Raw genomic sequence first — 24,016 nt, forward strand, 5'->3', positions numbered from 1 at the left:
ACAAATAAAAAACCAAAACCTACTTATATTATAACAATGATTTACACTAAGCTATGTGCACATCTTTTGAAATCAACATCTTTTACAATTTTTGATATCTCGTCCTGAAGAAGCTGATGTAATGATACTCCGTCATGTTTATATACCCAGTAGCCACCATTATTTAGGACTAGGTCGTAACGCTTAGGGCCTGAAGTCGGAGAGCTCAACCAGATCTGTTTGTTGGGTGTTTGTCTATTTATAACATAAGTACCATATTCAGGACCCAATACAACAGTTAGGACGCCATCCTGAAAATTAAATAAACTGATATAAGTATCATGAGTCATGACATGACATATTATGGCTTTAAAAGAGTGAAAAGTGCTTGAAAGTAATATACTATACACTATATAGTAAAAGTATCAAGTATAACTTACTATGTTCTTAAAAAAATAAAAACTTATACTTAGGTACAAACACACACACACTGTACAAATATTCTGACAGGATTATTTTAGAATAATCCTGTCAGAATATTTGTACATATCAGGAACAAAAATCAAAAGAGAATTATTTCTTGCATACTCACACTAAAGGTAATATCTGCACCCTTAAGATTTGGTGCATTGTCTACAATTTCTTCAAAGTATTCACACAAGGATTCTAGGGTTTCTTTACATATTTCTTCAAAAACTAACGGATCAATGTGTTCAGTAGGGATAGAGCTGGTAGTATTAGAATAACATTGACTATGCGGTAATCTGCATGCAGGTGAAATCAAATGAGTTTTGAGCACAGGTTTGCTTGTTAAAACACTAGCAGCTCTATTGATTTTCTTCTGTACCAGCCATCGGCTGGTACGCAAAACGTTTCTTAGCATCATGAAAGTCAGAACTTTCCTTTAAATTTTCCACATTTCCTAGGTTACTAAAATCACAGATTACTAGTATATATATTATATACTAAAATGTTTACTTTTGTAATTTATTTGACATAAGGAAACTTGACAGTTGACGACTGACGTCAATTTGAATTTGACGTATGATGACATTGACACATAATATTTTTTATATTTTTTTTCTTATTATGGCACTTTGGCCACAGAATATATATTAGTAGTACCAATTCGGCTATATAACCATGGCCAGTGTCAAGTATTATAAATGGCGGGAAAACGGTATTGTTGCATACAATATGGCATCGATTCTTGATATTATCGTCAGGTCAATTATTAAAGTCTAGTCAAAGTCGAAGTAAAAATCAATACAGTCAAGGAGTCAAGTCGGTCGATTCAGTAAAGTGGTAGGTAGACGCTTTACTGAAACTTTCGATGGAGTTTTGGAGGGAACACAAAATAGCTCGTTTCTGGATATTACATCACTTTCCTACACTTGCGCACGATAACGAATATCAGCTAATGGCTGATATTCGTTATCGTTATCCTACCAATATTACACAAATTAAAAACCCCAATTTAAGGAAAATACCTAATACAAAAACACAACATCACTCTTTCACATTCCCGACAAAACTCCTTTTTATTTGAACAAGACTACTGCAAAGAGTTTAATTATTTGTGGTTTTCATATTCCATTCGCTGCCTAGTACCTACTCTAGTGTCCACTGTTGTTAATTACTGTGCGTTTAGAGCTGCATGATCGGTACAATATTATTATTATTATTCTTCTTGAGTATCCGTCTTCAAGTTCACTTTATTCTGTGGTGGTAACATCCAAGAATTAGCTTGATAAGCTGGTGACAACACCGACATTGAAGGTTCTGGGACTCTGCGTATTGGCAGTAATGAATTATGTTGACTCCACCGCGGATTTATAAAAAATAAGTGTCGATCACCACGCTCTTGGAGAGTTCTAAAATTTTTCTTTAGTGGTTCATCCCAAGGATCCATTAGTTTTCGAAATTCAGTTATCTGTGTAAAAAAATAATAATGATTTTATTTTACATGTGAATGGTTAATTTAGCTGGTTTCTCTAAGGCTTCTTACAGACGAACGGCACGTGTCGGCGGCAGTTGACGGCAGTCGACGGCAACCGTTGACAGTTTATAACGCTTGCAGGGGGCCTACCACGACCTTTCCTAAAACTATCATATTTCCAGAACACTTTGTAAATTACAAAAACATTACCGTACTCACTTTTTAAATACTTATAATTTTACTAAAAACAGTAAAAAATGCAAAATATTGTAAAAACCGCTGTGAAATATCAACTTTTCAAAGATCGCTCTTTCTAGCTAGCTTCTAGCTTGACATTAAAGTAATATTGCTCATCTGTCAAATGGTGTCGCTTAGTAGCGGTGGTGGTAAGCACCCAGTTGTGACGTACCACCTGAAGGTAAGCGTCCACAGGTTGTTATCGTACGCAACAGACGTCTCGCATCAAACGGTAATCCGTACGCTGCCGATACAGTTGACGTAGGTACTGTAAAAAAATATCCGTTGATGTGAGACGTCCGTTGCGTACGATACCGACCTGTGGACGCTTACCTTTACGCGGTACGTCACAACTGCAAGCGTGATAAACTGTCGACGGCTGCCGTCGTTTGCCGTCGACTGCCGCCGACGCATGCCGCCGATACGTGCCATTCGTCTGTAAGCATTCTAAGTCAACCGCATCACGATTACATCCATCATTAATCAAATCAGAAAAAGTCACCTGTTCAAACGACGCAGACATATTGGTTCTGGGCACGATCCAGCGAGCCACATAATCCCCTTTCGCCGTTGACAAACTGCCCCAGTAAAAAAAATAATCTGCTGTGAACATTGGCAGGAGGGTTGACATGGGGTAGGGCCCGACACGAGTGCTGGTCTTGGCTTCGCAAACCTTCGGCAGGGCATTTGTCACCCAGGTGAGACGATCGTCGGGGTTCGCCCCGTACTGCAAGATAAGATTTGCTACAAAAGGGATTTTATTGTCCGTGCTATAAGACAGTATAAGATTTAATGGATTTTATTTTATGGGTCTGAGGGTTTATGCTTATCGATAATCTTGTCGCGGTGTCTGCCGGAAATAAGTGTAAATTGATAAATTCTTGTAACTTCCCATCGTGACAACTTAAAATTTTTAGGATCTGTTTCACCACTTCCTGATAAGGTGCCAGATAGGCTATCCACAACTTATTTGACAGATGCTCCATACTCTATCTGTCAAGTTAAGTTGTGGATAGCCTATCCGGCACTTGTCAGGATTCTCACAGTTATAGGTAGGTAGGTAACACAAGTTCTACTGCGGTCTGCGCAGGGCCGGATCTACCATAATATGGCTATATGGGCTTACGCCCAGGGCCCATGAGTTCAAGGGCCTCCGCCGCCCAGCTAAGTCAAGTTAAAAATAGATGTTAATGCGAAAGAATTCATTTTTTTTTGTTGGTATCCCTGAGTATCCTACGATCAAGGTTTATTATACAATAATTTAGGTGTTGGTAATACGAACTGACAGTTAAAATGTCGTAGCCCTCAGTAGTTTCAGCCCAGGGCCCCGTATCCGTAAGCTCACGGTCCGGCCCTGGGGGGTCTGCGGCTAACTTTTGAATCATTTAGCAGTAGGTAATTTTGCCAATATTCTACCTGTATTATGTAGCAAATAACCACGGTTCCATCTGGATGGCGGAAGGCCTCGTCCTGCGTTAGATATTCCGATTTGAAAAACGTGACCTGAAATTAAAAATTGCTTTGCATTCACTTTATTCAATCTACGCACGCTTTAATCAAAAAATACGAAGGGACATTAAAACATTTGGGGAAATACGAAACCGGAATTCTAAAGAAGAGAATAAACAAGAGAGGAAGTCGTAAAGAAAGTAACGAGGAATTTGTAACCGACTGCAATTAGTTTAATGGACCACTAAACTGAATGGTCGCATTCTTGTTTAAATTTGTTATAAAATAGACTGTCAATAACTGCTTCGTAGTATTTCTTAAAAGTATCTAATTTAATAAGTTTTTTTTCTTTCTCTTGTTATCTGCGATCAACCTGAAGGATATAAGCAGATGTAATGAAGTGGATTTGGCGGCTTAGAGGCTTAGCTCAATAACTAGGCCTCTATATTCAATTGGCTAGAATCTGTTATCCAGGTCCAGTATGTTGTGGCAGTAATTTAATAAGTAAGTAATAACTTTTATGTGATTGTAAAATTATATTATCGATCGGCCCGCGACACCAATAACCAAAACGTGTTTGTGGCCCCTATAAAAAAAAGGTTGAGTATTATACTAAGTATATTTTAGACTTTAGAGTTTAGATTGAGTCATACAATTCCTAAGCGGCAGCCAGCTGCTCAGACGTTGGTGAAATTTAGCCTAAATAATGTTTGCTATTGGTTTATTATAAAACGAAATAATCTTATATAAGTATAAAATTCTCGTGTCACAAATCACAATGTTAGGCCGCGTACTCCTCCGACTACTACTGATTTTAACCAAATTATACAGTGTGTAACAAAAATAAGTGATAATACTTTAGGGTGTGTACGTGTTCCTTGTAGAGAGTTCACTGTGAAAGTGCAGCGTACATAACATTTCAGTAGGCGATTAATGACATATTTCTTGTAAAAAACACTAACAAATTGATTTCAATAGCTCATAGTGCCACCCATTACCCTAATTTAGGTTTCCATCCGGGTTTTCCTTGACCTTATCAAAGTTATGATGAACTCCTGAGCGATACCATGCCGATCTTCTTGTACAGCCACCTGGAGGTCCTGAAGGGTATCTGCGGCAAGAGTCCGGGCCCTGACCCTCCTTTTGAGTTCTCCCCATAGGTGCTCAATAGGATTAAGGTTAGGACTCCTTACTGGCCAGTCCAAACCCGAAATTTCGACGTCGGAGAGATATTGACAAACTTTCGCAGCAACGTGCGGTCGAGCATTGTTCTACATCAATATGAAACCTTCATCAACAAAACCAGCACATGGCACCGCATGTTGTCCTAGTACGCCCTGAATGTATCGATAGGTACTCAAAGTGCCAAGGCGTGGCCCGGTTACGAACTCAAGATTGGTTTATGCATCAAAAGAAATCTCGCCCCATTCAGTCCCCGAACACCTACCAAATGGAAGCCTTTCGTCAATGCACGTCTGCGCAAATCATTCTCCTTATCAACGGTATGCTTTTCTGCGACCATCATTACCATAAAGACTGATTTAGCTTTCATCAGAAAAGAGCACGACCCGCCATTGCTCCAATGAAAAATCAACATGAGAACGTGCGAAACTAAGCAGCGCTTGACTGTGTGCTGGGGCTAATTTTGGACCGTTAGCGAGTTTTTGTGAAGTCAAACAGCTGCCTGCAAGTCTTCGTCGTACAGTCTACTAAATTACTGTAACTCATCCGACTTCTCTTGGCCGTCGTTGCACTTGAACTGAAATGAGATGTCGATTCCGCAAGGACTTGACACCTTAAAACGGTCATCACGTTCAAATGTAGCCCAATGTCTTCCTGAACATGGTCGCATGGTAAAGTTTAGAGTGTCTAGAATACTTCGGTATACTCTTGTAACCGAAGTTCGACTTAAATTAAGACTTCTAGCCACAACTCGTTGTCTAAATTCAGCTCTTAGCAAAGCCCTTGCTTGAGAGGCTTTATTTGGAGTAGTGCTTAGTGATTTGTGTCGTTTGTAGTCAAGCATGTTGGAAATGAAAATGTAGAGTAAACGTACACATTCCCTATCATATTAACTCGCATTATTAATAAAAAGAAATAATAAATAACTATAATTTTTTAAGATATAGCGACTTGAATAGAAATGCGCGGGGTGGGTCGAATTTTTTGCACGCAAATGTATATAGATGCGCGGAACGCGCGGCTTCGCTTGCGTAATTTAGGAATTTCACGCAACCGTACATTTTGCGGCAAAAAATAGCCTATGTCCCTTCACGTGGTCTATTTTTCATGTTTGCCAAATAACATAAAAATTGCTCCAGTAGTTCATCAGATAATAAGCAATTCCATATAATTTCCCCCGTTTTTTCAACATTTTCATCTATTTCTTCGCTCTTATTAGTCTTAGCGTGCCTATAGCATTCCTCGATAAATGGGCTATTTAACGCTGAAAGAATTTTTTAAATCGGACCAGTAGTTCCTGAGATTAGCGCGTTCAAATAAGCCCTTTCAGAATATAATTTCCCACGTTTTCTCCACATTTTCCTCTATTTCTTAGTTCCTATTAGTCTTAGCGTGATAAAATATAGCTTATAACCTACCTCGATGAATGGGCTATCTAACATTGAAAGAATTTTTCAAATCGGATAAGTAGTTCCTGAGATTAGCGCGTTCAAATAAGCCCTTTCATATAATTTCCCCCGTTTTTTTTTCACATTTTCCTCTATTTCTTCGCTCCTATTAGTCTTAACGTGATAAAATATAACCTATAGCCTACCTCGATAAATGGGCTATCTACCATTGAAAGAATTTTTTAAATCGGATTAGTAGTTCCTGAGATTATCGCGTTCAAATAGGCCCTTTCATATAATTTTCCCCGTTTTTTTCACATTTTCCTCTATTTCTTCGCTCCTATTAGCCTTAGCGTAATAAAATATAACTTATAACCTTCCTCGATAAATGGGCTATCTAACACAGAAAGAATTTTTCAAATCTGACCAGTAATTCCTGAGATTAGCGCGTTCAAATAAGCCCTTTCAAATAATTTCCCCCCGTTTTTTCCACATTTTCCTCTATTTCTTCGCTCCTATTATACTTAGCGTGATAAAATGTAGCCTGTAGCCTTCCTCGATAAATGGGCTATCCAACAATAAAAGAATTTTTCAAATCGGATCAGTAGTTCCTGAGATTAGCGCGTTCAAACAAACAAACAAACTCTTCCCAATTATAATACAGCGTGTTCAACAAGAGCGTAGCCGACATTTTACATCGCAAACCATAACCAACATTGAAAAAAAACACTTGATCACGTTCAGTGGCTCTTTATCTAAAATGCTTAGCATAAAACAAAGCAGTCTGTGTGCATGCGCCGAGTTGACGATACGTTTCCCGCCATGAGTACCGCCGTCGCGTCACGATATGAAGCGGTGTTTCTTTGTTTGCACCCAAAAGGGGCAAAAATGTCGCATTCTCAAGCTGCCAAATACATGCAGAAGTCAAGAGCATTCGTGAGCAAGTGGGTGAAACGATATTCTGAAACCCGGAGCGTTGATGACCTGCCAGAAAGAGGGAAAATGAAAAAGACGACTCCCGCCGAAGACAAACGCATTGTCCAAATGTTTAAACAAAATCCTCGGTTATCTCTACGTTCAGCTCAAGAAAAACTGAAAGAACGTAGGCTTGATGTGTCTCTCAACACCATAAGGAATCGATTGGCGGAATCGGAAGTGAAATACAGGAGCACTATAAAAAAACCCCTTGTCTCCGAGACTCATATTAAAAAAAGAATGGCGTGGGCGCAGGAAAATCTTGACCGCGACTAGGACCACGTAGTCTTTTCAGATGAAGCTTCTTTTTGGGCATCGAATATAACATCTCATGCTTGGTCAACCTCCAGCAACAAATTATTGGTACGCACTGTTAAACACCCAGCAAAGGTCCATGTTTGGAGGTGCCTGTCAAAACGAGGTTTTGGAAGTTTGTATGTATTTACGGGCAATCTGGATGCAGCAAAAATTAACAAAATTTATGAAAAAGCTTTATTACCATCTGCCAAAAGGTTATATAAAAACCCAAACGAAAAATGGATTTTACAGGAGGACAATGATCCCAAACATTGAAGCCGTGTCTGCACCGCCTGGAAGACCGAGCACGGTATTGATGTTTTAGACTGGCCATCACAGTCACCAGACGCAAACCCGATAGAAAATGTTTGGGCGCTTATGAAGTTAAAGCTACGGAGGAGTAATACGAAAACCGTCGCACAGCTAAGTCGCAATATAAAAGCGATATGGAGATCATTGTCCCGTGACTACGCTGAAAATTTAATTGAAAGTATGCCTCGGAGATGTCAGTCCATAATAGATAATAGAGGTGACTGGACCGCTTATTAGTGACAAAGCATTTTAAAGTAATAAATAAACAATAATATAAAATAAATTTTGATTCATTTAATTAACTTCTAACATTAATTTTGCCGGTTACGCACTTGTTGAACATAGTGTATTAGTATAGATATAATTGGAATTGAATTTTTGTATTTACATATTTAATTGGAATCTCGGTCTCGGCTCCAACGATTTTCATGAGTAATAAGTTTCAGGGGCGATAAATCGATCTAGCTAGGAATCATTTTTAGAAAATGTCATTATATTATGTGTATTTGTTGAATAAATAATAGTAAATTATTACAACTCGAGACTGACGGCGACCATTGTTTGTGTGACGGGATGGCACTGATCTCCATTATACAAGTACGCTGGATATATGATACCCACTTTTTTGTGCCATTTGAAGCGGAATCAGCGCCCCCATTATTAGGACCGAGAACTAAATTTGACGTAACCATTGGTAACTATGTATTTATTTTAATTTATTCTCTATGGCTTAATCGTTCGAATTGTTTTCGTGTTTTTAAAGTGTTTTAAAAGGTTTTACGCGATTAAGTAATATATAATATATATATAAGTGATGGTAGTTCATAGTTAAACTATGAAAGGTTGTAAGTCATAGAATTAGAACGTTAGAAAAGGCATTCCATACAATCGTCAGCGCGAAAATGCGTGACCCTCGAAATGAGTGAGCTCACTCATCTGAGAGCAGTGTGCCTTAGGACGCGGAAACAGCCGGACGTATTTAATTCATTAATTACCGCGTTGTTTTTCGCTACATTTCGCTCCAGAATGCAGTCATGTGCCTTCCGACAGTGCAGTGACAAAACGAGGAATACAAATAAAGCCAAAGGTGTAATATTTCACACGTAATTACTAAGATTTTATTAATATTTGAATTATTGTTTTCCATTTTAAGAGAAAAATCAAAGCGAAGCTTAAAATGAGCGAAAGAGAAAGTAGTATATGATATAACTGTAAGACAAAAAAGGACGACAATATTTTCTCGATTCGATTAAAGCGTAAAATGAGCGAAAGAGAAAGTAGTATATGCTATTACTGTAAGACAAAAAAGGACGACAATATTTTCTCGATACATATTTTGCATGCAAAAATATTGCTACAGTTTTGACGGCATACCAAAACACCAACGATATCAAAATACAAAATCTAAGTATTTTGATATCGTTGGTGTAAGTATGTTATGTAAAACACGGTACAAAAAGGGATGTGAGGTTACATTTCACAAGTAAATGATTTTAACAGCTCATTTCTACGATATTAACCTTTTATTGATAATATAGGCACTTAAAAATGTGGCACTAATCTTATTATACCGTATTCACCACATATTTACCTTTGTTTTACCGATTTTTGATAAACAATAAAATTCAATAGTGCTGGAGTTTTCTGTCGATAAAACTTATCGATATCTATAATAATTGTATTGAAATCTCCGATAACCGATTTTTATTATCAAATACATATTATGCTCTTAAAATAATTGACAGGTTTCCGTGTGACGAAGGAAGACTGGAATTATGGTTGAAAAAAATTAAAAAGCCTGGTTGGCGTCCGAAAATTGCTACTACTGCTTGCCGTTACTATTTGAAGTGTACAAACGTTCTCTGTGAAAATACAAGGCGCAAAACTACCATTTGATCGTGATTGTTTGGAAAATTTATTTCAGCGTCTACTCTTTCTTGACAGACTGTAACTGTGTAACGGTAACTAATAAAATATAATGTTAAAGTATCACACATATATTTTTATTATTTATAAATACCTTACCTACTCCACCTCAATAAAAAAATGTATTCAAACGTTCCATATTTATTTATGGATCGCATTATCCAATTAGTTAATTTCCCTCGCACTTCTGCAATCAGCGCCAAAATGGCGAAAATCAAACGAGATAAAGTAAATCGATAAAAATTGGCTTGCTAGATCCATAAATAAATAAGGAACTTTTATATTATTACTAGACTTTCCGCGCGGCTTCCCCCACGTAAATATCTAATTACACAGACAAATTGGTCCACAAAAAATAGCCTATATAATCCTTCACGTTATACATTCCCCCGCTTTTTCCACATTTTCCTCTATTTCTTAGCTCCTATTAGTCTCAGCGTGATAAAATATATAAAATGGGCTGTCTAACACTGAAATATAATATTGTTCAAATTGGACCAGCAGTTCCTGAGATTAGAGCGTTCAAACAAACAAACTCTTCCGCTTTATAATATAATGAGATTAATTAGGGTCTAATCACCAGAGATCGGAATTGGGTGTGTGAAAATACCTAAAGTTTGCAGCGGGACATAATATGGAGCTGTTACAACCACTTAAGTTAAACCGGTTTTGGATTTTACCGGTTCAGTTTTGTATTTTTTTTGAACATGTTCCTTACCTTTGAAACACCGAACTATAAACATTTACAAGCTGCTTATACAGTTCTAAATTAATTTTTTAGTCTCAATTTTTCTTTGTCGGCCAAACACAGAATTTTACGAACGAACATTTTCGCGCATGTAAGCGCAGCGTTCAATTTAATGGCGTCGCTCCGTTTTTACTTGTCCTGCTTACTTGACCTCAACGGAGTTAAATTCCGACTTGTTACAATAGTAACAAGTCGGAATTTAACACTGTCATAGAATACCTAAATTTAACACTGTCATAGAATACCTAATGTATTCTATGACAGTGTTAAATTCCGACTTGTTACTATTGTAACAAGTCGGAATTTAACTCCGCAACGGAGTTAAATTCCGACTTGTTACAATAGTAACAAGTCGGAATTTAACACTGTCATAGAATACCTAAATTTAACACTGTCATAGAATACCTAATGTATACCTAATGTATTAGATGGCGCTCAACCTGATAGCTCACGAATAAGTCGAAGTCTAACAAAAAATCGAATTTATTAGTTAATCTTCGAAGTTTACAACAAAAAGTTATAAAACCTGAAGAGAAAGTGCTAATATATCAGTGGAAGTGTTATCTCAAGAAAAACCAGAGTGTATTCCAAATAATCAATGCTTAAAACTTTTATATAGTCCACATCCCATAAGTGTTAAATAGTACGAGAAACCTGAAAATGAGATCGGGACTTAAGAACCGGCAAAAAAGTGAGTGAAACCTACTTATACAAACGCTTTTCGAGTAATATTTAAAAAATTTACTGAAAATATATTATAACCAGCCGTTACGTTTAAAGCTCACATAGAAAGTGCTGCCATCTATTAGAATAACCTCACACCATCCAGGTGGCTCACGATCTACAGATCAATATAATTCAGCAACTCAACGCAAGAGGGCGCTTTACTTTTTACTATTCACTCCAAGTTCTAAAACTAGAGGGCGCTTATTCCAATCTATTGTCAAAAATGTCTTGCGAAAACCTATCTAGCCAGAACATCACGTTTAGAAAAAAACTTCAAACTAGATCGAAATCAATGGAGTTAGAAAAATCCTTTACATCACTAAACACATCAGAGGATGAACTTCATGTGAAAAGCCTGGATCTATCTACAGGATTATATAATGGACTTATTGAAGAGCTGAAAAGTGAAATAAATGACCTAAAGATACAATTAGAAAGCACTCGGGAGGAACTAGACAACATACTATTAGAAAACACTGATCTTAAACGTACAATCTCTCGGCAATGTCATCAACTGAACACTTTAAAAAACATCTGTTCCAGTCCTCGAAGCAGCCAAAAAAAACAGTTTCTATCTACGAGAAATAAGAACAGACGATCGATACACGACAGCTACAGAAAACTGACAACTGAAGAATGTGATACATCATTTATGAATAACCCGGAACACGACCTGAACTCGTCCTCACAAAATCACACTGAAATAGCTACTGACCCAGTCCCCCTGACACCAGAGATAATTCTTAGTTCATCTAGAGGACAGCAAAAAAATAGTACTATTATTGAGCCCCCCGACTATGAGAAAATGAACCCTAACACACCTACAACTCACCCGGGTTTGATATCAGTAGAAAATAATGCAAGCGATCTGATACCTGAAAAACCATATATTTATCTTATAGGCGGAGAACATTGTAAGAAATTAGCACAAAACCTTATTAAATCGAGAGAAAAAAGTCAATTTCAATATAGAGTAACATCTTTTATCAAGCCAGGAGCAGCAACGCAAGAAATCTTAAACTCGCTTTCACATTTTACCATTACCCAAGACGACCGCATTATCTTACAAGTTGGAGAACATGACAAAAACCCCATGGAAGTAATGATAGAACTTAGTGCGGCACTAAGAAGTGTACCGTGCCCAACATTTATGCTGAGTGTTGTAGAAAATAAGTACCTAAATGTAAAAAAAATGAATAGTATGTTAAAATATATTTGTAACTATTTCCCTAAATGTAAATTTATAGATGTTTATGAAAGATTGTACGGATTGAACTATTATTATAACTATAACTACAATTATTACCTAAATATTTCTTGCCAATACATTAATTACGCAATTGACCAGCTCGACTATGATAAAAAGTACAATCTATGTAAATATTTGACTAACAAATCTGTTAACATTTATGACTGGAAAAAATATTCCATGTACAAAAATAAACGTTGTGATGTACAGGACTCGCTGATAGCGTCATCGACTCTACCTCCTAAGGGTACAATACCGTACTATTTCCCAATCATATGTAATAGAAAAAATACAGATCGGTTTTTTCAAGCCCAAAATAACATTCAGCAAGTCAAACTCCATAATTTCAAATAACTCTATGAACAAAGTAACGTCTAGCATTAATACTTTAACAGAACAAGTATTGCCAACCATTAGGCTGCTACACCAAAATATAGCTGGGCTTCTTTCAAAACAAGATCTTATAAATGTCGCCATTTCGGAATTACATGATGCTAATCAGAAACCCCAAATTCTCTGCTTCACAGAAACATTTCTTAACTCCAGTAGCGTGCATAATTTAAATATTTCTGGTTACTACACTGGCTCCTACTATTGCAGAACGAACAACAAAAACAGGGGCGGTGTATGCATCGTACTCAGAGCTGGAACGGTATTTAAAGAGTTGACATACATAAAAAACAAATTTGGAACTGATAACATCTTTGAATGCTGCGGAATAGAACTCCCAATATGCAATTCAATTATTATCTGCTTGTATAGAGTACCAAATACTGACGTAAATATATTTATAGACAAACTAGACACAATGCTCTTTTATCTTACAAAAAATCATAAGAAGAAAAATATTATCTTGACAGGAGACTTTAACATAGACACACTTAAAGCCTCTACTTCAACCAATAAATTAAATTCTATTTTATTAAACTATAACCTCAAATCCCACATAGTAGAGCCCACAAGACAACATTCATGCATAGACCACATTATAAGTAATGTAAAAAATGTTACAGGGACTTTGCACGAACTACAACTCTCCGATCACAATACGGCTCAAATGCTTAACATACCAATTACAAATAAAAACAATTTTCCGAACACGTACTATGTCGACATAAAGGATTACAGTCAAGAAAACCTGGAAAAGTTTCGCAATTATCTAAGCTGCCTATCTTTCAATAATGTTTATAAATGTGAAGATAATGTAAACGAAGCATTGACGTATTTTTACGATGATTTTGTCCTTCTATACAAACTATGTTTCCCTTTTAAGAGAATCAAGAAAACGATAAAATATAAAAAGCCTTTATGGATAACAAATGGTATTAAAATTAGCTGTAAAACTAAAAGAAACCTGAGATTCATTTATTACAAAAATAAAAGTCTAGTAAACAAATCGAAATATCACATATACTCTAAAATACTACGTAAAAGTTTTAACATTTCGCAAAGAATATTTAACAATGACCTCCTTGCAACCGCCAAAAACAAATGTAGAGCGTCGTGGAAAATCATTAACAGTCAAATAAATAATAAATTGAGTAATTTTAATATAATCAATGAAATTAAAAATGATAATAATGACATAATACATAACTCTACTGACATTGCGAATGAATTTAATAATTATTTAATTAATATGACAAATACACAAAATAATAATTCTCTACCTAACACTAACAATACTTACATTCAAAATACTATATTTCTGAATCCATGTACTCCCTCTGAAATAAGTGACATCATTGGCTCTCTAAAAAATACTAAATCTGAAGGATACGACGGAGTGTCTACTAAAGTAATAAAATACTGCAGAAATGAAATAACACCAATAATTACACATCTGGTTAATTTATCACTCGAAACGGGTACATTTCCAGATCGTTTTAAGAAATCTGTAGTGAGACCGTTACATAAGAAGGGAGATAAAACACTATTAGAAAATTACCGTCCGATAACACTATTACCTGTACTGTCAAAAATATTCGAAAAAGTAATGTACAAGAGGCTTATAAACTTTATAGAAAAACATAATATAATTAAGCAAGAACAATTTGGCTTTCAAAGTAATAAAAGCACTACTACAGCAGCAGCAAAATTAGTAAGACAGATTGTTAAATACCTAAACGACAAAAAGTCTACTTTTTGTATTTTTTTCGACATGTCTAGGGCTTTCGATTACGTGTCCCACAAAGTGCTGCTGAAGAAATTAAGCAACTTAGGCATCAGAGGTCCTGCATTAAGTTGGTTACAATCATACTTATCTGACAGAGAACAATATACTGAAATCGTGACAGTCATTAAACAAATATTAACTACAGTTAGATCTAAAAGTAGAGCAAATAGAGTCGGAGTACCCCAAGGAAGTATACTTGGTCCACTTCTGTTCTTGATTTACATAAACGACTTCCCTGATATTACAAATTATGACTGTACCCTTTTTGCGGATGACATCTCTATATTAATAAACTATGATAATAATAATAATGATAATAAAAATAAAACTAATATTGACATACATAATTTGATCAAATCTGTAATTGACTGGATGAATAATAATAACTTAAATATAAATCTGACCAAAACCAATTTTATTGAGTTTAAAAACATTGGGACTAAACCCGCCATCTGCAATAAAATAATATATGAAAACGAAAGTATTCATAAGACAACACACACAAAATTCCTGGGTTTGCATATCGATGAGCACTTAAATTGGAAAGCTCACATAGAGTATGTATGTAGCAAAATTAACCGATTTGTATTTGTCCTGAGAAAACTCAGACAGGTTGCATCGATGCATACAGTTCTATCGGCATATCATGGATATGTAGTATCAATCCTTAGGTATGGCCTGCTACTCTGGGGCAACTCGACGGACGTAGACAAGGCATTCATTGCACAAAAAAAATGTGTGCGTGCGATGTGTGGCAAGCCACCGTACGAGTCCTGCAAACCACTGTTCCAAAAACTAAGTATAATGACTCTGCCGAGTATGTACATATACGAATTAGTTAATTACGCAAAAATAAATTATAAAAGTTTCAAGAAAGCACGTGACATATATCCCAGAAACAAAAGAAACCCTGACAGATTAGTACTTGACGTCATTCCAAAATACGCAATGTACCAAAAACAATATTATGCTATGTGCATAAAAGCACATAACGCTATTCCTAATAATATAAAAAATCTACCATACAAAAAATTTAAAAAGGAAATAGTAAAATGGTTAAAAATTAAAAACTTCTACTCTATAAATGAATTACTCAACTCAAAAAATTATATACATTTGTAATAATATTATTGTAATAACGTTGACTTAATTCTATATAATATAATTCTTCTTTTATTTTAATCATTGTGACCATAATTTAATTAATTTTCGTATATAATTGACCATATTACTATAATTTAATAATTACTATGACATACATTTATTCTAATTATTTCGTATAAACTTGATGTCTTCTCTATTTTTCTTTCCTATTGTAATTTGTAATAATTAATAATTTTAAACAATGATTGTACTGACATGTCATCTACGATTTATCACACTACCAATTTGTTATTTTAATTATTACTTGGACGAATGTTGACTTCCAATAATATTTAATGATTAATGTTAATTTTGGACAAATAAGAGTTACTTTAAATTTTACAATAATTATGTATATTTGCATGCTATTTTATAATATAGCTAAAAGTGTTAGACTATAAGAACATCATTACCACCTACTGTATTACACTTTTAGAGCAAATAAATAAATGAATTGAATTGAATTGAATTGAATTCTATGACAGTGTTAAATTCCGACTTGTTACTATTGTAACAAGTCGGAATTTAACTCCGTTGAGGTCAAGTAAGCAGGGCAAGTAAAAACGGATGTTTGTTATAGAATACATTAGTTACACCTAATGTTCTGTGTTTGGCCGACAAAGAAAAATTGAGACTAAAAAATTAATTTAGAACTATATAAGCAGCTTGTAAATGTTTATAGTTCGGTGTTTCAAAGGTAAGGAACATGTTCAAAAAAAATACAAAACTGAACCGGTAAAATCCAAAACCGGTTTAACTTAAGTGGTTGTAACAGCTCCATATTATGTCCCGCTGCAAACTTTAGGTATTTTCACACACCCAATTCCGATCTCTGCTAATCACACAAACATTTATTCAGCTTTGTTCAGCTTTAATACGATACACTGTAGCACTACTTTGATAATATTAGTTAATATTATAATAGATAATAATAGATAATATTAGTTAAATTAGAAAATACAATACAACAAAGTTTTCGTTAGAAGCTTATCTTTAGTTTTGTTTTTAGTTTTTCGTAGTGCTAACTGCTAAAAATAAATGGATTATAGATAGGTACTGCTACTTCACGTTATCTACGTATGAAATCGTTGTTAATTTATTACGCCTATCTAAATTACGGAGAGGAAGTCTGTAATCTTTAATACAAATATGTAGCGTTTGTATCATTCAATTTAATATTTTTGTCCTAATGGTCGACATTATCTGAATCTGGAAACATTTCATCGATAATAGAAAAGACAGTTGTACATCACTAGTATTAGTTCCAAATACTCCCACTACTGCTATCAGCGCCAATATGGCGACATGATGGCGACTTTCAAACGTCATTTTTACGTCAAATTTAGTTCCTATCCCTAAAGGCCCGTATTCACTTTCATTAGTAGTAAGTGCAAGTTATTAGGGCAGGTAATTAGTTATTAGGAGAAAGTAAGTGTGGACAGCGACTGACTAGTGCAAGTTATTAGCCGGCTGCGTAGTAACGTAATTAGAACTGTATTCACTTTGATTAGTGATTAAGTGTAGGTAACGAGTGCGGGTCATTAGTGATTAGGAGAAAGTAATGGCCTGTATTCACTTTCATTAGTGCAAGTGCAAGTGACTAGTAATTGAGGCAGTGGAGCGCAGGTATGTAGTACAAGTAGTGTCCAATTCTTATTTAGTGGCCTACTTAGTGGCTCTATTTATTAAAATGTAAATTCAGTAGTAGCTGTCAACCTGCGATTGTATTTTGTCAACCAGCGAGTACGGCTGAACATCAACAAGCGAGTACTCAAAAAAGTATTAAATGCGGTGCTGTTTGATACGGGAACTCTTTTGGAAGCTGAATTTGCAAGACCAAGAAAAATATGGGATTAATAGAAGACTTTGCCATTTTTTTTGCAAAATAAGACGAGCGTCCAAGTTTCAAAAATACAACTGCCATTTTGATTTTTAATATCCATTTTATTAAAAACTATTTAACCATAAAGTATTTATATAAAACTAGATATCGTCGCCCGCAATGGAGTTGCGGCAAAAATTCGTGTATCACGCGGAAACCGTGCGATTTTTTCGGGATATAAAAATATCCTACGTCGTTTCCCGGGACTCAAAGTATCTCCACACCAAATTTCAGCAAAATCGGTTCTGAAGTTTGAGCGTGAAGAGATAACAGACAGACAGAGAGGCACACATTCGCATTTATAATATTAGTAAGTATAGATTAGTATGGAAGTAATTATTGAAAGGGTGTCCTTTCGTACTTAATATAAGGGCGCGCTTAAACGTGCGCGTGTTCTACTATAGCGTATGGGAAAACACGCGCGCGGCCTGCGCGCAGGTTCTGCGCGGGCTCAGCGCGTGCCGCGCGCGTGGTTTCCCATACGCTATAGTAGAACACGCGCAGTACACGCGCACGTCTGAACGAGGCCTAATATAATTATAATATCTATGGACGCTTCACACCACGTCAGTCTGGCCCCGTGCTAAGTATCTGAAGGACTTTTGTTACGGGTACCAGACAACGGAAATATAATATTTAATAGTTTTATACTAGACTAGATGACGCCCGCAACTCCGTTGCGCCAAAAATCGTTTATCGTGCAAGTACTGTACATTTTCCCGGGATAAAAAGTATCCTATGTCCTTTCCCGGGACTCAAAGTATATTCATACTAAATTTGAGCAAAATTGGTTTAGTAGTTTGGGCGTGAAGTGGTAACAGACGTAGACAGACAGACAGATAAACAATATAGACAGACAGACACATTCTCATTTATAATATTAGTATGGATAGGTATACATATTATATTGTTTAATATTTTTATTATAATATCATACACATAATATATTTTCATACACATCCAGTCTCCAGACCCGGGAACATTGAAAACTTTTTGTTCCGTCGGCGGGATTTGAACCCGCGACCCCCGGCTTGTGCTGCCACACACTCAACCAATTGAGCCACAGAGGTCGTCTATTTATTTTGATAAATTAAAAACTTACTTTAAATTGAAAGAAAAAATAAATTAGGTATAGTGATAATTATAACTATTTACCCCCTTCTATTTCCATTGTCCCCAGTATGAATTCAAAATTGATCAAAAAATTCAGAAATGATCCATATTATTTACTGGACCAAGAGCCTGTGACGGCCGGCCTGGCCGGCGCGCGGCGGCGGCGTTCCTCAGTTTCGGAAAGCTGTATTTCAACATTCTGAAAACATTTGCTTCAAATTTATTCAGAAATAAAACAATTTTTATTTACTATTTTATTTATTTATCTGAAGGTCTACCTGATATTTGAGAAAAAATAAGGCTCAATTTCATAGCTGGCAGGCATGCTGCGAGTGAAGGGAGGAAGGGCGCGCGGGACGTGGGTACTCGCACTTGCACTTGCAAAAAATAGAACACTCTTTTAATCACGTTACTACGCAGCCGACTAGTCACTTGCACTGATCAGTCGCTGTCCACACTTAAGGCCCGTATTCACTTTCATTAGTAGTAAGTACAAGTAATTAGGGCAGGTAATTAGTTATTAGGAGAAAGTAAGTGTGGACAGCGACTAATTAATTATAATTATCACTATACCTAAATTATTTTTTCTTTCAATTTAAAGAAAGTTTTTAATTTATCAAAATAAAGAAACGACCTCTGTGGCTCAATTGGTTGAGTGCATGAAGCTAATACAAAGGTGTGGCAGCTCAAGCCGGAGGTCGCGGGTTCGAATCCCGCCGACGGCACAAAAAGTTTTCAATGTTCCCGGGTCTGGAGACTGTACGTGTATGAAAATCTATTAAGTGTATAATATAATATAATAAAAATCTTAAACAATATAATATGTATATTGTATACCTACCCATACTAATATTATAAATGCGAAAGTGTGTCTGTTTATATTCTGTCTATCTGTATGTCTGTCTGTAACCACTTCACGCCCAAACCGCTAAACCAATTTTGCTCAAATTTAGTATGGATATACTTTGAGCCCCGGGAAAGGACATTGGATACTTTTTATCCCGGGAAAATGTACAGTACACGCGCGATAAATGATTATTGCGGACGTCATCTAGTCTAGTATAAAAGTATTCAATATTATATTTCCGGTGTGAAGCGTCCATAGATATGATATTATTACTATATTTTATTAAAAGTACAAAAGGACACCTTTTCAATTACTTCCATACTAATGTATACTTACTAATATTATAAATGCGAATGTATGTCTCTCTGTTTGTATGTTAATACCTCTTCACGCTCAAACCTCAGAACCGATTTTGCTGAAATTTGGTATGGAGATACTTTGAGTCCCGGGAAAGGACATAGGATATTTTTATATCCCGAAAAATCGCACGGTTTCCGCGTGATAAACTATTTTTTGCCGCAACTCCGTTGCGGGCGATATCTAGTTTTATATAAATAATTTATGGTTAAATAGTTTTAAACTAGTTCTAAATAAAACGAATATTAATAAAAATGAAGGACATGTCAAAATGGCAGTTGTATTTTTGAAACTCGGACACTCGCCTTGTTTTGCAAAAAATAGCAAAGTCTTCTATTGATCCCATATTTTTCTTGGTCTTGCAAATTCAGCTTCCAAAAGAGTTCCCGTTTCAGACAGCACCGCATTTAATACTTTTTGAGTACTTCTTGACATTGCAAGCTTCTCGATGTTCGGCCGTACTCGCATGGTTGACAAAAAAACTATCGCTGGTTGACAGCTACTACTGAATTTACTAAATAGAGCCACTAAATTATCACTAAATAAGAATTGGACACTACTTGCACTATATACCTTCACACCACTGCCTCAATTACTAGTCACTTGCACTTGTACTAATGAAAGTGAATACAGGCCATAATAATGGGGGAGCTGATTCAACTTCAAATAGGCACAAAAAATAGCTGTCATTTCAAAGGGTATCATCAGTCCAGCGTACTTGTATAATGGAGGTCAGTGCGGGATGGCGATGGACGTTGTCATGGTAACATACTTATTTAGTCACTTCAATAAAATAATATGGGCGAAGTACGTCTTGATTTATATTATGGCAAAGCAACGTTTGCCGGGACAGCTAGTATATTATACTAGCTGTCCCTAGTATATTATTATTATGTAATATATACTAGTAAGTATATTACTTATTTAACAAACGCACATAAGTGCACTTGTTGAATAAATAATACTACTACTAACTACTAACTAAATACTACTTTTTATATTGATAACAATATAAAAAGTACCCACTAGCCGATTCTCAGACCCACTGAAGCTGCATATAGGAGGAGTAAGCGGCCGTTATGTGACACGAGAATTTTATATATTAGATTATTATGCATGTACTATCTCACACAGGTATTATAGGCCGGAGTCCGGACACAATTTTAAGATTACACAGTTACAAAACGTTATTGTGTAAAAATGGTTTCACGAAAAGGCTGTCGCAGTAGCAGCCCTGAATTTTTAAGTAGGTCAAATAAGCCACGGCCTAAAGACGGCAGCATCCTCCGGCACTGTGCGATATACCTTTTTCGATCCAAAATATCAAAAAGGCTACCGCGTAGTACTACCGAGCATAGTACTTATTATAAATTATAATATCATACCTACTACGTACCTGCATTTCAACTGGGTGACGAATCTTATCCACAGTATGATCGGTGCCTTCCATCATGTTCTCTCCCCAGTGGAAGTGAATTTGTGACAGTATGTGCTTCTCCAGTAGAGGACCACCTTCCAGATACGGTCTTTCTGTTTTCCATTTCGCTCCAATCAGAACTATAGTATAAATTAATAAAATAATATCTACTAGATGACCTCATATACGTTGTTTTTTAGTTTTTAAGTTTTTGGGGTATAAAAGATAGATATTGGCCGATTTTTATAGTAGAGGAGGGGAAGGTGCTACTTTTGTAGTCACTCGAGCGTCATGGAGACCTAGTAGGTTTTTTACATTAGGTAAAACTGATAAAAAAATAATAAGAGCGTTTTTTTATTTTAGCGGTGAGTTCAGAAACTGCGGCCATTTTAAAGTTTTGAAAAAGAAAATTTATTATATTCAGAAGATTGCTTATTTCGGTCAGTTATTATTATAATTTAGACAACAAAGACTAAAAGTAAACTTTATTTTGCACTAAAATAAAACTAATTTTATTTTAGTGCAAAATAAAATATCTGCGAAGCTTAGTTAGGAAAATATGAAGCTTTAACTATTAGATCCACTAGATAACCATACGAAATTTTATCAAGTGTAATTGGCAACTAAGTAGGTGTAACAAAAAAATAACAATTAATATTATGAGGTAACTATAATACTTAGGGGGCGTCCACAAATTATGTGTCTTTGTAAATTTTCTAAACCCCCACGGTGAGATTTCATGAGATTTTATTCAACCCCGTCCCCCACCGCCCATATGAGATAATTTAAAATTTAGGTTTCGTACGTAAACGCGTTGGATTGTTTGAAAGTCTGTAGATGTATATTTTTTTTTTCTTTGGAACGAAATAGTGAATGATCTTAATCGTATAACGATTACGCTTACGAGTTACGATTAAATCTTAAGCATACGTGAGCATGCTTAAGATTTACGTATAACGATTTACGCATAAGATTTAAGCATATCTACGTACAATCTGGATGAATCCAGATTAAACATCCCCCTTAAACACTTCACGTAATTTGTGGACGCCCCCTTATTACTGCACTAAATGACTTACCTACCCTAGGTGACCTAGGTCTTTCATTTCATTAATTACATTCTAAGGCAGCGCAAATTGGACTAAGCCCTTTTCGTGAGTAGAATAAGTTTCGGGACAAACATAATTTTTTAATTTAAGCACATTAACAACATTTAGAAATAAGAGTTTTTTTAAAAAGGTTTAATTGCTACCGCAAAGGACCAGTGCTTTCAAATAATGAGAAAAAGAAATTTTTAAACGAGCCATTAAAAACTGAAATTTATTAACTACCTACACAACTCACAAGAATACTAATCTTGCGGTGTTGGGTTCCCATTTTAAAAGCATTCAATAATAATATAATGCACAGCTCATTAGCTCGTCATGTTATATTATGAGAAGTTACCTTCAGGATTAGGAATCAGAGGTTATTTATGCGCAATTTCCAGACAAATGGATTAGCTCCACCGACAACGATAGTTTTATCATAACAATGTACATCTATCACTGACCTCCATTATACAAGTACGCTGGACTTACGATACCCTTTGAAATTAAACTCTGTTTATTGTGCCTATTTGAAGTAGAATCAGCGAACCAATGCGGGGGAAGAGAACCAAATTTGACGTAATTTAAATGACGTTTGAAAGTCGCCATATTGACGCTGATAGCAGTAGTGGGAATACTTGGAACTAATACTAGTTTCTACAACCAATAGCGATTAAGTAGCCATTAACAAATTAGGTCAGATTTAGTTCTCTTCCCCCGCATAGGGGGCGCTAATTCCGCTTCAAATAGGCACAAAAAGCAGGTTGGTATCATAAGTCCAGCGTACTTGTAAAATGGAGGTCAGTAACATCTATGCAAATACGTCACTAGGAAGCTGTTTTACCACTTATTAAACATGTCCAGCACTTATTAGTAAGTGGTGAGACAGGCCTTAAATCTAATCTAAGACTTATTTATCATTTGGAACTTACGAGTGTAACCAGTGTTGGTTATCTTTATTTTATGCGGGTAGACATCAAAATTGTACCAACTCAGTTCGGGGCATGAATATACTGTGGAACCAGTAATGGATACATCAATTGGGCTTGGCAGATTCCGTTCTGTATCACTTATACGATAAAGCCATTCGACACTACCGAATTCAGGCTCTGATTTATCTTCTTCTTCCTTCTGTGGTTCCTTCTCTGTATCCTCTTTGACGTAAAGTAAAGAAATGGTGATTAGAGTGTTCAAAGTTAAATGATATTAATTATGATTTATGTAAGGCATAACTACAACAGCAATTTAAAACGCTTTAGATTGTTAGTACATATTTTTATATTATCGTATCGTGATAGAACGTAGTCAAAGAGTGAGCCAACTATTAAAGTTATTACCAAAATTATTATAGAAAATCTCAAGTGAATAAACAAATTACCTGCCCCAATGCCAATGTTCACTTTTATCTGCATAATTACAATATTTTTCAATACAATAAAATTTATTTTACCTAGAAAATTGCTTATTTACTTGAAATTTGGAGAATGTTTATCTTTCAGTAGGTACTTTGTTTTATTTATATTGCATTGACATTAATGGTGATTTAAATGCCCCATCATCCATGTGATTTATGGATTTATTACAGA

General features: G+C 35.6%; 2 protein-coding genes across 3 annotated transcripts; both read right to left on the reverse strand.

Annotated features, from left to right (window-relative positions):
• Positions 1–9: 9 nt before the first annotated feature.
• On the reverse strand, positions 10–968 carry LOC121727142 (frataxin homolog, mitochondrial). Its single transcript, XM_042114821.1, has 3 exons — positions 950–968; positions 572–914; positions 10–290 (listed from the first exon to the last, which is right to left on the reverse strand). The coding sequence occupies exons 2-3, from the start codon at positions 863–865 to the stop codon at positions 42–44; spliced, it is 543 nt and encodes a 180-aa protein (XP_041970755.1). The 5' UTR covers positions 866–914; positions 950–968; the 3' UTR covers positions 10–41.
• Positions 969–1,514: 546 nt separating this feature from the next.
• Positions 1,515–23,977, reverse strand: LOC121727204 (putative carbonic anhydrase 3). 2 transcript variants are annotated; one of them, XM_042114903.1, is made up of 6 exons: positions 23,809–23,977; positions 23,363–23,584; positions 21,322–21,455; positions 3,572–3,658; positions 2,658–2,882; positions 1,515–1,912 (listed from the first exon to the last, which is right to left on the reverse strand). In XM_042114903.1, the coding sequence occupies exons 1-6, from the start codon at positions 23,840–23,842 to the stop codon at positions 1,661–1,663; spliced, it is 954 nt and encodes a 317-aa protein (XP_041970837.1). In that variant the 5' UTR covers positions 23,843–23,977; the 3' UTR covers positions 1,515–1,660. The 2 variants fall into 2 exon arrangements, with proteins under 2 accessions (XP_041970837.1, XP_041970836.1); XM_042114902.1 differs by having other exon boundaries at positions 21,322–21,482.
• Positions 23,978–24,016: the final 39 nt, after the last annotated feature.

This window comes from Aricia agestis, chromosome 5 (assembly GCF_905147365.1).
Source record: "Aricia agestis chromosome 5, ilAriAges1.1, whole genome shotgun sequence".
NCBI classification, from domain to species: Eukaryota; Metazoa; Arthropoda; class Insecta; order Lepidoptera; family Lycaenidae; genus Aricia; species Aricia agestis.